At 42.1% G+C, this 15,197-nt stretch overlaps 1 protein-coding gene across 1 annotated transcript in view; it reads left to right on the top strand.

The window, feature by feature from the left end:
* Positions 1 to 15,197, top strand: part of LOC144493103 (dynein axonemal heavy chain 5-like) — a 214,417-nt gene that overhangs the window by 84,275 nt on the left and 114,945 nt on the right. Inside the window, exons 32-39 of the mRNA XM_078212005.1 lie at positions 494 to 657; positions 1,910 to 2,066; positions 5,726 to 5,938; positions 6,098 to 6,322; positions 8,017 to 8,189; positions 11,441 to 11,619; positions 11,711 to 11,898; positions 13,323 to 13,517. Coding sequence (XP_078068131.1) covers positions 494 to 657; positions 1,910 to 2,066; positions 5,726 to 5,938; positions 6,098 to 6,322; positions 8,017 to 8,189; positions 11,441 to 11,619; positions 11,711 to 11,898; positions 13,323 to 13,517 — 1,494 coding nt within the window. The remainder of the gene's footprint in view (positions 1 to 493; positions 658 to 1,909; positions 2,067 to 5,725; positions 5,939 to 6,097; positions 6,323 to 8,016; positions 8,190 to 11,440; positions 11,620 to 11,710; positions 11,899 to 13,322; positions 13,518 to 15,197) is intronic.

The following is a 15,197-nucleotide window of genomic DNA, read 5'->3' as shown; positions in this document are numbered from 1 at the left end:
CTGGATGTTGAAGTCACTAAAATGGACAGGTCGCCCAAAACTGGTGTGTTTTCTACATCACAATCAGCAGGCTTGGGTTAATTGAGTATTACAGTTCCTTGCTGCTTCCTGTCAGGGACTATCACATTTCCTTGTAAGTTCAAGAGTCTTGTTCCATTTAATTTTACATCAAGGGAATTTTGAAATATTAAAACCCTTTCATCATAAATATATGTTCTCCTTTTCCCCAGATTTATATTAGCTACTTGAATCATGTGATTTTTAAAAAATTCTTTAGGATCTGTCATGAATCTTTTGCTCATTCAGCAAAAATCAGTGCTGGAACCAACAATTCATCTAGCAGAAAGAAAAATAAAAAGTAAAAATATGTAGGAGTTTGAAAGGATTACAAAGTTAAAAGTAGTACAAGGAACAAAATCATGCATGATGATTTTCAATCTTAAAATGTCAATCTGTGTAAAATTGCAAAGGCAATTCTACTGTGTCACTACAGGAAGCAAAGAGATTTTCCAACATCGACAAGTCCTGGATGAAGATAATGAGCCGAGCCCATGAAATCCCGAATGTGGTCCAGTGCTGCACAGGAGATGAAGCTATGATCCAGCTGTTACCACACCTTTTGGAACAACTTGAAATGTGTCAGAAATCATTAACTGGGTAAATGCATAACTGTGAATATGTGTTAATTTTGGGCTTATTTATTTACTATTGTAATGAAAAACTATTGAGATAAGCAGATTGGTATTTTCAGCCTATTAAAGTGTGCAGCCAGACTACCAAGAGCAGAGATGCAGCACCCCATTCCTGTTGTTCAAGTGAGTGATATTTTTTCTGTCCTCTGTCCTTTTTCCTCTTTCTTCTATTATTGCTCCTTGGATAGTCCTTGCAAAGAACTGGAACAGGCAAGATGGGTCAAAGGGCTTAGTTCTCTGTTGTACGTATTTCTCACCCATATGATCTCATGTCAGGCCTCTGTCAATCAGTGCTGGTTTTTGGTGGGATATAAAATGGTGGTCCTGGAGACTCTTCCTGTTATTTTGCTGACTCTCTGCGGCCATATGCCTGAGCTATGATCTCTGCCTTTTACCTGACATGGCACAATGTGGCGGGCATGAATGTGTCATCTCCAATTTATATACTAGTTACCCTACTAAACAGCAAGTCAACCATAAGTGATTGAGATCTACATATCCAAGCTGAATTAGTTTGCAACAATTTGTGGACCTTTAGGTGCTGTGATTTTGCCCTGTCAATACATTGAATCATAGAAAAACTGCTGGTGCAGTTGCACCAAGTAATTTTGTTTCTTGCTCATCCACAATGAGTGAGAAGGGTGCATGAAGGCTGGTGAGTGAATTAAAATGTCTATATTGATGGATTGTCTTGTTTACTCTATTGCTGTACCTCGGGTGTTGGGATGACCATTCATGGCATTGTTGGAAGTAAATTACCATGGATAGTCTACCATTTTGGGTTGTGATCTTGCAGCCCCCATAGTTAACAATAGGGAATGCCCCAACCATCAAAGTGACAAGCACGATTTTTCCATCAACTCTGTGCTGTAAGGACCAATCGTGGACTTGTGAATATTACATCTCTGCAGTTCTTTGTTGTTGAATCTCCATAAATGGTGTAGATCTGCAGTAAGGGACCAAGATCACAGAGCAAAACCATTCCTGTAACATAGATGGGTTTTAGGAGATTGCAGTTGTACAAGGTACAGGATTACATGGAACTTCATAAGAAGGTATGCTTTTGTCAGATTTGGGTAACTGTTGTTTCTTGTTACTGTAATGCAAATTATTTTTACTTGTTGTTTCCCATTAAGGGATAGTCAAATGTGCTGAAATCAAGACATAATTTTAATGATGTATTTCTCACTTTCTCTCCTGCTGCTACTAAATATCAGTTATCTGGAAAAGAAGCGCCTGATGTTTCCAAGGTTTTTCTTTGTATCAGACCCTACTCTGCTGGAAATTCTGGGCCAAGCCTCTGATTCCCATACTATACAAGCTCATTTGCTTAATGTGTTTGACAATATTAAATCGGTCCTATTCCATGAGAAGGTGAGTTTGAATTGCTTACATAACTAATATAAGCAAATAATATGCATTCCTGCCAGAAAGCTTGTAATATAGTATTAACCCCAACTACTAAAATAGCACAATTATACAGCATGTAGAAATGAGGGAAATTGAATGAATATAGATATCCATGATACAGAGCTAGCACTGGCACAGGCATAATAGTCTTCTTTCTGTAATGTTTTTGATTCTGACATTTTAACAAAGAATAACATTTACACCTTATAATTCAGTTCATCTTCCTGTTTCTAATTCTCTAATTGTCCTATTCTCAGTTAATTTCTTTGTAATTTTTCCATCACTTTGGACTCTATCTTTCCATTTGTTTTATCTCTAAGAGATTAAGAGTTATACCATTAACTATATTTTAAGACCAGAATTCAAAGATAAATATTTTCAATCATATTCCCATGTACATATTATCACCCAATGCCATGTTTTCACTGGAATAGTTTTCCTTAGAGCAGACAAGACTACAGGGAGATTTGATAATAGTTTAAAACCACGAAGGGTTCAGAAAGAGTAACTAAAGAGAAACCGTTTCTGGTGGCGGGCCAATTAGGATTGGGCACAAACTCAAGGTGATAGACAAAAAGAAGCAGAGGTGACATGAGAACAGTGGGTGTATAGTGGGTAACTTGGTTAACTCACAGTCACATAGAATCATGCATGCAAATGACTTTTGTCAGCTAGGAAAAGGGGAGTGTTTGTATCTTTTGTTTGATATGAAAAGAGGGATGTTTGGGTTTTGAAATGTAATCAGTCTGATGTCACACCTGGCTTTCCATTGCCATGTGACTATACCATGAGGCTGTCTCTCTAAAAGCATACAATTTCGTTTACAATGCAGCTTCAAAAGCCTCTCACTGAGAAGATACTGATGAAGCACTGCAGTTCTGAAACATGAAACAGTGGCCTCAACTTCTGAATGGATTGAATTAAATAAAAAAATAAATTTAGGCCCGTTGAAAAAATGAATCCACCAAGTTGCACTGAATCTTCTGACCTGTTCGGGAATGTAGGTGCCTTGAACATGCCTTTAGTGACCATTCACATGTGAAGGAAAATCTCCCCCTGGTCCAATTATTTAGGGTCTTCTCCTCCCTTTGTAAAATGTACTGAGATATTCTTTTACACAAGCAGTGCTATCTAAATGTAATTGTTTTGATTGCTGTTTTTAGACTGATACCATTTTTCACTTTCTATGCTGTGCTGTTGCTAACTGTGTGCTGCAGCAGATTTGAATTCTACGTTATTCAAATTTATTATCACCTGTATGTGTGTAATTAATTTCCTTATCTGCACATCTATTCCAGTTTCACAATCCTGTAACATTCCCCTTCAGTAATTTGATTTTTAAAAATACAATGATTTGGAGTAATTCACTATATTCACCAGAAAGTTTTAATGCTTGAAAACTGTCAGGATTGTTTAATGGAAAACATCCTGAGTATTATGGAATGCACCTACAGCCTCTGGTGGTTGTAAAATAGTATTGCTGGGATTATGTAAAATTCAACGCATTAAATATACAGTGAAGTCTCACAAATAGTAATGAGCAAAGATAACCAGCTATCTCAGTTTTTGTTCCTGTTGTTTGAGGAAAGAATGTCAACCAAGACATTCTACAATTCCTTGAATAGTGTCAGGGGATCATTAATACCCACCTGCACAGGGAGACAAGACGTCAGTTTAAAATCTTGTCTAAAAGACAGCGGACAAAATTTTCCCAAAAAGTGACCAAAGTTCCCTCCCACGTCATTGAAGGCATGTTTCACCCCCCCCTCCCCAACATAGATTGCTGGCATTGAGGCCCTCCCAAAGGATCCTCCTTTACGCCCCCCTTTATGCCCAACTTTATGACCCCTTTATACTCCCCATGATGTTCTTAATGCCCCCTCAGGCCCCACTCCATTGGCACTGTCTCTGGCACCCAAGGCAGTGCCCATCTGACAATACCACCAGGCACCCTGGCAATGCCCACCTGGCACTGCCAGAGTGCCAGTTGGCAATGTCATGTTTGCATTGCCAGCATTTCAGGTGGTACTGCTAAGTTGGCACTGCCAGATGGGCAAGCCCAGCCATGTCACTGAGCACCCAGGGATTCATGGCATGGCCATTGCGCTTGGTCTCTGTTTGTGGAGCCCAGTAATGATTCCCGCTGAGTTCCCGCTCTGCCCAAGAGACAGAGAATCCTGGGAATAGGGAGAATCTGGCTTCAAACAGACTGGGCATATTTAAGTGCTGATCTGGTTTCTGCCCAGTGAGGGCGAGAACCAGATTACCTTCGGGCACTGTGGCTGGGAGGATTCCAACAGGGTTCTGTGCTGCCCCAACATGATTTGTGCTGGATGCGACGCAGCCAGAAAATCACAACCAGTATCCCAAAAAATGTACACTGTACTGCAGAATGGGATCATAGCGGGCAGGGGGGCGGACCATGCAAAAGTCAATGGACCATCCCATTGTCCGCCCCTCGCCCACTCCAAACCCCGTGCCGGGCAGGGCGGTAAGATTCCGGCCACAGTGTCAGACTAAAATTTATGCTCAAACCCTGAATTTGAGCTTGATGCCAAAGTCACTGACTTTGTGGCGAGAATACTTATTGATTGTGTCAGGCTGACAAAACACAAAAACAAGAATTACTCTAAGTTCTATTTGCAGGAACATTGTGAATGTGTTTCTGAAAACCTCCTCCGACATTTCTAGCCAAGTTGTAAATAGGTTCCTTTAGGATGTATCTATGAATTCACTATTAATATTAGCAATAGGACGGAATTTAGTACCCTCTCCCCAAGGTAAATTTGGATCAGGGGAGCATTTAATTGGCAGGAGGATGCCAGATGTAGATCTCACCACCTTCCTACCTCTGGCACCATTAAGTCCAGGAAGCGAAGACTTGTGAATGGCCTTCCCATCCTGATGCCACCAGTATTTAACCAATGGCAGGTATGGCAGTCCTCACGTGCAAAGCCCAAAAAGCAAACCCTGTTGAGTTTGCCTGCGGACTCACAGGTTGATCCCTCGTTCAAAGGCATTTAGTGCTGAATCAAAGGAACAGGCATTGGAAAGTGGAGAGATGCTGAAAGCCACACCACCTCGCCCATTCTTCTGTACCCTCACCTGCCCTGCAGCCAGCAACCCCCCTCCTTTGACTCCCATGTGCTATCGTGCAAGTGGCCTGGGTCTCTTGCTGATGCTGAGCCTTTGGTGGGTGCATTGCCAGTAGTACCATCCCTCCCTGGTGGCAATAAGGAGCTTCCAACCTCTGACCAGCATCTCCTGGGGTGCAGGTTTTCCATGCGCGGTTCTTTGACCCTGGGCAAGGCCTGACTGGCAGTTAATATAGTGGGCTTTTCTTATCTGAGACATTGTGGGGGTCTCACTGGCTCTCCAGCTGGTGGGCAAGATCCCTGATGCCTGGATTAAATTCTGCCCATAGTAACCAGAGGAATTCTTACCCATCAAAGTACTTGTCTCATTAGTTTGTGTGAACTTTACAGACTATGACATATGGAATAATATTTTTAATGATCATGGAATTAGCTGTATATCTTGTATACGATGTGTTAAGCAGCGGAAACATAGTTCCTAGCATAGTGCAATGTTTTGGGTCACCGTTCCACATTTGTGCTGCACAGGTCTATGATCGCATATTGGCTGTGTGCTCCAGAGAAGGGAACACTATTGAACTTGATAAACCAGTTGCCACAGAAGGAAACGTCGAAGTTTGGTTGAATTCTCTGCTTAAGGAATCTCAAAGTTCACTACACAGCATTATTCGTAACGCTGCCTATGTAATACAGGAAGAACACTTCAATCTTATTGAGTTCCTGAATACTTTCTGCGCCCAGGTAAGTTGGGAAATCAGATAATTAGAATGTTGTTTTGTTCTTACCTATTATAAAAATATGTTTTGAAAGATTACTGTGGTCAAAATTTAGCCCCCAACCTCACCCCCCGCAGAGTTATAATGCAGATATTAGTGAAATTGTTATTATTGGCCATCACAGGTTGGTCTTCTTGGAATTCAGATGATTTGGACTAGAGATGCACAAGATGCCTTGAGACTTTCAAAAGCTGACCGTAAAATCATGCAGACAACAAACCACTACTTTCTGGAAATCCTTAATATGCTGATCGATAGGACAACCAAAGATTTGGATCTTAATGAGCGTGTGAAATATGAGACTCTCATCACCATCCATGTCCATCAGAGAGACATCTTCGATGAGCTGGTAATCTTGACAACGGTGGTTGCAATATTCTTTTCCTTTTGTTAATCTGTACAGACTTTTTTTGGTGGATGTCATCTTTGTGTCACATCTTCAACACAGAATATTACCATAAATATTTCAGAGATTCATTCTGAAAATCCCACTAAAAAACTAGCGAGGGTTACTCCCGTTTTCACGTGAATTGGGGATTTAGAATTTTTTTGACAGAATCCCGGCCCATCTCATACTGTCTAATCCACCAAAAGATTTGGAGACATGCACTTACTACTTTCACAGATTTTTATGAAGTGAAGTTACATTCATGAACAAGATTGGCAGAACATTTAATTTCTCAATCAGTTAATCGGGAAAAAAACAGCAAAATAAATTTTGATCATCAATCAAAGGTGTCACCCAGATTTTAAAAAATACAGAGTTCTTAAACCATTAGGTTTTGTTCCAACAAAATTGTGTTTTTTATCCTCTTCCCTTCCTCTTTTTGTTATCTATCTTTTGTAATTGCGCAAGTGTATTTTCTGTGAAAATAATAAGTGCATGTCTCCAAATCTTTTGGTGGATTAGATTATATGAGATGGACTGGAATTCTCCCAAAAAAATTCGAAGTCCCCAATTCACGTGAAAACGAGAGTCACTCCCGCTGGTTTAGTGGGATTTTCAGAATGAGTCTCTGACACACTGTGCATCACAGAGTGCCCTAGCGAGATTCCCTCTGAAAATCTGTGGATGGCGCCTATTCCTATCTGGGAGGCCGGCAGCATAGCGCTGAGCGGGCCACTGCGCATGTGCCGGTCTCTGCTCTGTCAGATGCGCAGTGGCCAATTGCTGACCAGCCCGATCACTAGCCAGCCGCACAAACCTTCCACCACTGGCCTTCCAACCCACCCTCCAACCCCTGATCACTGGCCTCCCAGGCGTCTCTGGGCAAGCCCCGACATCTCCCCACCCCTGACCAGACCCTATCTCCCAATTCCCCTCCCCCCCCCGACCTCCCCACTCCCCCCCAGCCCCCCCAATAGCCCCGACCCCCCCCCCAACCCCCCTTACTCTGCCAGGCTGATACTATCCAAGGGGCACCCCCCTTCTCCCAACCTCCTGGGGGCGGCGGGGGGCCCCAATGTCCACTGTTCCCTCCAGTGAGGTCAGTCGCCCGATCACTAGCCAGCTGCACAAACCCCCCATCGCTGGCCTTCCGACCCACCCTCCAACCCCTGATCACTGGCCTCCCAGACGTCTCCGGGCAAGCCACTATGTCCAGCTGTCAACAAATCATAGAATCCATACAGTGCAGAAGAGGCCATTGGGCCCATCGAGTCTGCAACGACCACAATCCCATCCAGGTCCTATTCCCGTAACCTCACACATTTACCCTGCTAATCCCCTGACAATAGGGTCAATGTAGCCTGGCCAATCAACCTAACCCACACATCTTTGGACTGTGGGAGGAAACCAGAATACCCGGAGGAAACTCACGCAGAAACAGGGAGAACATGCAAACTCCACACAGACAGTGACTCAAGCCAGGAATTGAACCTGGGTCCCTGGTGCTGTGAGGCAGCAGGGCTAACCATTGTACCACCGTGCCGCCCGCACGTTGAAAACAAACTGGTTGCTAATTTTGTTTTAACATGAATTGGAATCTTCTTTTTTGGATCCAAATTGCAAAGTGAATTCTGTTTTGCTTTAATTTCCTATAGCACCGGATGCAGGTAAAATCGCCGACGGACTTTGAATGGTTGAAGCAATGCAGGTTCTACTTCGATGAGGATGCTGATAAAATGCAGATATCAATTACTGATGTGGATTTTACTTATCAAAATGAGTTTTTGGGATGCACTGACAGACTAGTTATCACTCCACTCACTGACAGGTACACATGTTGTTGCTCTGCACTTGAATTACACTGCTATCAGTCAATCAGATTTCAGTATTATGCTAATATTAGAATCCTGTCACAGTGAAGTGTATGCTCTAGTTGTAAGTGACAGCAGGTGTTACTAATGCTCATGCATTATTCTTAAGTATATAAGAACTGGTTTCCACCGATGTGGGGGGAGAGGAAATGGATGTCTGTGTCTGCATTATGTGAATAAACTTATGTTAAAGAAAGATTGGCTGTAGCTTCCTTATTTACTCAATGAATGAACACACTACTGGAATACATTGCACAGTGGCTTAGTGGTTAGCACTGCTGTGGCTTTTGCTACCAAATAAACCTGTTGGACTTTAACCTGGTGTTGTTAAACTTCTTACTGTGTTTACCCCAGTCCAACGCCGGCATCTCCACATCATGACTACCATAGACGCCTCACAGCACCAGGGACCCGGGTTCAATTTCCAACTTGGGATATTGTCTGTGCGGAGTCTGCACGTTCTCCCCGTGTTTGTGTGGGTTTCCTCCAGGTGCTCCTGTTTCCTCCCACAGTCCGAAAGATGTGCTAGTTAGGCGCATTGGCCATGCTAAATTCTTCCTCAGTGTCCCCAAATAGGCGCCAAAGTGTGGCGACTAGTGAATTTTCACAATAACTTCACTGTAGTGTTAATTTAAGCCTAATTGTGACACTAATAAATAAACTTTAAAACAAAATGCTTTCTTGTTGCATATCATCCTTTGTAGCCTATAATAAATCAGCCCTTCCTTCTTTCTTACCCACTAATTATTCCTACTTATCAAACAGCAAGTAACTTTCAATGCTGTTACCCAAAGTTATTCAAAAGTATTCTGTAAGTGTTGCTAATTCAGATGGAACAACTAATTTGGATTCACATAAGCAGTTTATTCTGAACATGCCCATTAAGCTCAAAACCTTAAGATGCCTGCCAAAGCTACAGCAGTTGCCAGAATTCAGTTTCAGTCTCTGCTCCTGGCATGTCAGTAACTCAGCTATCTGACTATTGCCTGATGATTGTTTTTCTCCCCTTTCCCCTTATTTTTACCCTTGATGCTGAGGAAAATCAGAGGTGGTTTTGCAGTTTCTGCATCAATTGTGAGCACCAATTACCAAACACTCCCAGATCAGGAATAGTATGAGCCTGATACAGACTAAAGGTTCAATCTATTGCACCCAAAAGCAAGTGTTACGCCTCTACTCTCCGAGGAATAGTTTCTGTCGCATCAGAATCTATTTCTTTATTTCCACATTGGCCATGGACTGTCCTCTCTGAGTGAAACTATTCATTTAGTTGATGTGTGGACTGCTTTGTGCTGTGGTCCGCTCACAAAATGAGATTTCCCAAACACTTACTCAAACCGACCCAGGTCCTTTCCCGTACTTTATCCCCCTATTCCCACACATTTGCCATGGCTAATCCATTTACTCTGCACATCTTGGGACACCAATGGGCAATTTAGCATGGCCAATCCACCTAAGTTTGGACTCAGAGAGGAAACCAGAGCGCCTGGAGGAAACCCACGCAGACACAAGGAGAATGTTCAAACTCCACACAGTCACCCAAAGCCAGTATTGAACTTGGTGCCACCGTGCCGCCCACTGGCTCTGATTTATTATAGTTAATCCTAGAGGGTTTCCCTTACCTTGTCAGGAGGAGGTGGGTCATACATCTCCTGAGATACCATGTTAATGAGTGACTTGATTATTCTTCTTCCTCTTATTAGTTGGGTTTCCTTGGTGGAATATGTTTTAAATTCTTTGATAAGGGCAAGCCTGATTGATTTCTTTGATACGGTTGGAGAGGAGAGAGGTTTATTGTGTTGTGAGCCGAGGCAAGGTGTATGAATCCTTGGCTTCCTGGTTCCTATACATGAGAGTATACACTTCCACGTCATACCTTGTACTGATGGCAGTATTCTGATGTTTCCCCCTTTTCTAAGTTATCCTTTTATTGCTTGGAGATCCTGTGATGCTGAGTTCGGCCCTGGTTACTCCATAAGCAATCCCATATGTTATGTCGCTCTGCCTCTGTTATCCTGTGGAGGAGGGTGCACAGTATGCGGCTATGTATTCATGTTTTTATCCTGTTATCCTGAGATCCCCCTTCTATCTGGTATCCTTTCTTTATCCGTAAGAGAGGAGATGCTAACTACAATGAATGCTTTTTTGGATTATTGTATGAATTTCTTTTTTTTTATTCATTCGTGGTACGTCACTGGCTGGACAGCATTTATTGCCTATCCCTAGTTGTCTGACGGCAGTTGAGAGTCAACAACATTGCCGTGACTCTAGAGCCACATGTAGGCCAGACATGGTAAGGGTGGCAGATTTCCTTCTCTCAAGGACACTAGTGAATCAAATGGGTTTTTCCGACAATTGATATTGATTTTATGGTCATGATTAGACTTTTAATTCCAGACATTTTTTATTGAATTCAAATTCTACCATCTGCCGTGGTGGGATTGGAACCCAGGTCCCCAGAACATGAGCTGAGTTCTGGATTAATAGTCTAGTGATAATACCACTAAGCCATTGCCTCCCCTCTTTTCCCTCCTCTTTTCTGTATGTTTATGTGGAATAATGATTATTCCACTGTTTTGGAGGATTTATTATGTCTTGTGGTAAATGTAAAATGAGAACTTTAAATGAAAACATCTTTTTTAGAAAAAAATCTTGGCAATCTGATCAACAAACCATTCTTGCAGATAATACTTTATGTGCAGAGTCATTGAATATCTGCCTCATTTCTGATTTCACAGAATCATAGAATCCCTTCCGTGCAGAAAAAGGCCATTTGGCCCATCAAACCTGCACTGACAACAATCCTGCCCAGTCCCTATCCCTGTAGCCCCACGTATTTACCCTGCTAATCGCCCTGACACTAAGGGACAATTGAGCATGGCTAATCAACCTAACCTGCACATCTTTGGATGTCATATCTTCACTGTGGATATTTAAATCAGCTTTCAGCAAACGTGAACAGGGTGCATGATCTAACTTCCACTGCTCGTGGCCCATTTCACCATTGCAGGAAATTCTAGGTCACTATTTTGATCATATCAAAAACTAGCTGGCTGGCTGGTGCTTTTGTCGACAAGTGGTATTCCCATTCTTGTATGAAATAATTTTTTTGGATTGCAGTTATTGGCCTATCCTTTTCAACATTTCATTCCCTTGAGACCTGGATGCTTTGAATTCAATTTATGCTGTGAATGATTTTTTATTTCAGGTGCTATATTACTTTAGCCCAGGCGATGGGGATGAATATGGGTGGTGCTCCCACAGGCCCAGCCGGCACAGGTAAAACTGAAACTGTCAAAGACATGGGCAAATGCTTGGGAAAGTATGTGGTGGTGTTCAACTGTTCAGATCAGATGGACTTCCGAGGCCTCGGCCGAATCTTCAAAGGTAACGGATGTCGGAAAATGACCAATCTGATCTGTTGTAGCTACACAATGACATTGAATCAATCTATGCTATTTTTATTCATTATTGTTAGGTCTGGCACAGTCAGGTTCTTGGGGATGTTTTGATGAATTCAATCGGATAGATTTGCCTGTACTTTCAGTAGCTGCTCAGCAAATAGCCATTGTCCTGACTTGCAAGAAGGAACGCAGAAGATATTTTATATTTCCAGACAGTAATACAGTAGAAATGAATCCAGAGTTCGGCATCTTTCTGACGATGGTGAGAATCAAACACTTGTTAAGCAGCTGGCTTTAGTTTATAGATAAATTAAAAGAGACTAATTGATGAGCTATAAATAGTCGACCATTAAATTATCGGTGCAACATTCCCTCTTGGTTAGATCCTCTGTTTATATCTACTTAATCTGCCATGAAGATTCAATGAACAGACCCTCCACTGAACCAAACATCTAGCAGCATCATGATTTGTTTTAGAGAAGTATGTTCAATATTGGAATTTGTGTTTACTGCAAATTTTAGGAATTTGAAGAAGGCAGAATATAGGATGAAAAATAAAAATATGAAGACAAAAGTCAAAGATTGCAGTTTTAAAAACTTTATTAAACACACCGATTGAAGTACGTACAAAGCAAACCCGATACCCCTGCCCAGCCAATGGATGTATTTCAAACAAGAACAGAAGATACTGGAAAAGTACAATAGGTCTGGCAACATGTGTAACAAAAGAACTTTCTCTGCTTACAGATGCTGCCAGATCTGCTGAGTTTTTCCAGTACCCTCTGTTCTTGTTTCAGATTTCAGCATCTGCAGTATTTTGCTTATTTCAATGGGTATGTTTGTTGTAATATTGCCTCGGAAATATTTGCTTGTATGGAAACTGCAGGTTTAACAGAGACAAAACAATTTACATTCCACAGTGATGCTAAAGCACTACAGGTAAATTTTCCAAGTCCTTGCCATGGACAAGTATTTCGACCGCTATCAGTGTGTATTGACTGGGGTGATTGGGAGTCAGTTAGCTCAGAGTGACGCCAACAGCGCGGGTTCAATTCCCACGACTGGGGTTATTCACGCAGGCCTGTCTTCTCAACCTTGCCCCTTGCCTGATGTGTAGTGATCCTCCGGTTAAATTACCACCAGTCAGCTCTCCCCTCAAAGGGGAAAGCAGCCTGTGGTCATCTAGGACTATGGTGACTTTACTTTTGTTAGTGTAATACTGATCTGACTGAAGTAAAGCAGATTGTGAGTCACTGGAGGAAGTGATTTGCACTCCCTTGTGTTTGACAGTCTGTGGAGTGTAAATCCAGTGCCGTGTTGAATCTGGTTTGCAAAGTGTGCTGCGTATGTTTGATGCCTTTCAAACCATTCCTTACTTGAAATATTCAGAGAGAAAATTCTGACCTCCCCACTATCTGAACATTTATTTTTTTCAGTTGTTGAATTAATAATTCTGTGCATGTGGGTATCTCGTCATGTGTATGCATGTATCTGGATACGCACATGGATGTACCTGGACACATGCACATGTGTATCTGGACAGTCAGCACTCTAATTAGGATGGCTAAAGTTGTAGCCATTGGAATTCTGCAATGTAATCGCGACCCATAAATGTTTTTTTTTCTTAATCTGCATGTAATGTATGGTTTTGTGTTTGACTAAAATTTGATTTTTTTCATTGAACAGAATCCAGGTTATGCTGGGCGACAGGAACTTCCTGAAAACCTCAAGATTAATTTCCGGTCAGTGGCTATGATGGTCCCAGATCGACAAATCATCATCCGTGTTAAGCTGGCAAGCTGTGGATTCATAGACAACATAATCCTGGCTTGCAAGTTCTTTGTGCTTTACAAACTGTGCGAAGAACAGCTCTCTAAACAGGTTTGCCAACCAGCCATAGTGATGTTTCTGAGAATAAGATGAAATGGTGCATTTATGTTTGTGGTCCCTGGATGAGTAGAGAAATTAAAGCTAAATTTAACAAAAGTGTCATATGTCAAATCTAGGGGTAATAATACAAAAAATATCAAGCAGAATAAAAAAGTTAAAGGTAAAGCAAAAAGATTTAAGCGACTAGAATAAATTAAGACTGACAAGGGACTTAGGGAAATAGTAGTTTATCAACACAAATTAAAAATTATACAAAGAACAAAGATCAAAGAAAATTACAGCAGGCCCTTCGGCCCTCCAAGCCTGCACCAACCATGCTGCCCGATTTAACCAAAACTCTCTACCCATCCGGGGACCATATCCCTCTACTCCCATCTTATTCATGTATTTGTCAAGATGTCCCTTAAAAGTCACTACCGTATCTGCTTCCACTATCTCTCCCGACAACGAGTTCCAGGCACCCACCACCCTCTGTGTAAAAAATCTGCCTCGTACATCTCCTTCAGTTAAAGAAAGGGTAGGGATGATTAGATGTGAATTGTGATGAAGGAATTGCAGAGACACCAAATGAGTACTGTGCCTCAGTTTTCACAGGAGATTATGGTGGTGCAACTTAATGATACAAGAGGTGGAGAAGTTAGACAGAAAGAAACTAATAATTAAATAATTCCTGATAAAGGCACCAGGGTCATCTCATCGAATGAACTGTGAGCAAATAGAAAATATAACATATAGGACTGGACGCAATCTTCAAAATATTCTTGAGTATTGAGATTTTGCCACAGGACCAGAAAGTTGCCAATGCTGATGTGAAATTACACCAGTATCTTCCAATACTGCCCACCATGGTGGATCTGGAATCTCGCTGGAAGCCAGTGCGAAACCAATTTCCATCCCACCATTGGGATACAGATGAATGCCAAACCCAAATTTTCCTCTCCATTCCCAATTCTTTGTGACACCAGAAGGAAAACACGTTGGTCCACAACATGTCTGGATCAATGTCGGGTGCAAAAGTTGGGACTTACCTGAATAGGGCCTGGACTGCATCCGGAGTTTGGGATGGAGACTGCCACAAGTGCTGAACTCTGGAAAACCACAGCAATGGGTGGGGGAGCATCTATCAGATGGATCTTCCAGCTTCAATGTCTTTGAGGAAGATCATCTTCTTTCTTCAATGGTGGATCAGATTTTAAATATAGCATCTGGGGGTGAAGGAATAAAGTGGCCATCAAGCCAGCCCCACCACAGAAGATGGCGCAAAAACCTTGGATGCATATTTAATTATGCCAAGGACAGAAGATGTTGAATGGTTTCCTGTTGGTCTCCCCATCACTACCTATCCCTGACCCCACCACAGGACTTGGTCCTGGATGGGAGAATTCCGCCCTTCGTTTCTAAAAGCTTTCCCACTATCAGTGTTAAACTGATTGGCCTGGAGTTACTGGGTATATCCTTGCACCCTTTCCTGAACAAGGATATAGCATTTGCAAAGGTAGAGCATCCCCAGTCCTCTCGGACAAGCACTCTATCTAAAGAAGATTGGAAAGTTTTGGGCTGTGCCTCCGTAATTTCCCCCCCTTGGGTGCATGACATCCGATTCAGGTGACTTAGCAATGTTTAAGTATAGCCAGCCTGTATAATAACTCCTCTATCAATTTTTATCCCTTT

This window comes from Mustelus asterias, chromosome 4 (assembly GCF_964213995.1).
Source record: "Mustelus asterias chromosome 4, sMusAst1.hap1.1, whole genome shotgun sequence".
Lineage (NCBI taxonomy): Eukaryota > Metazoa > Chordata > Chondrichthyes > Carcharhiniformes > Triakidae > Mustelus > Mustelus asterias.
Note: the sequence above shows the minus strand (reverse complement) of the source record. Positions and strands in the feature narration are given on the sequence as shown.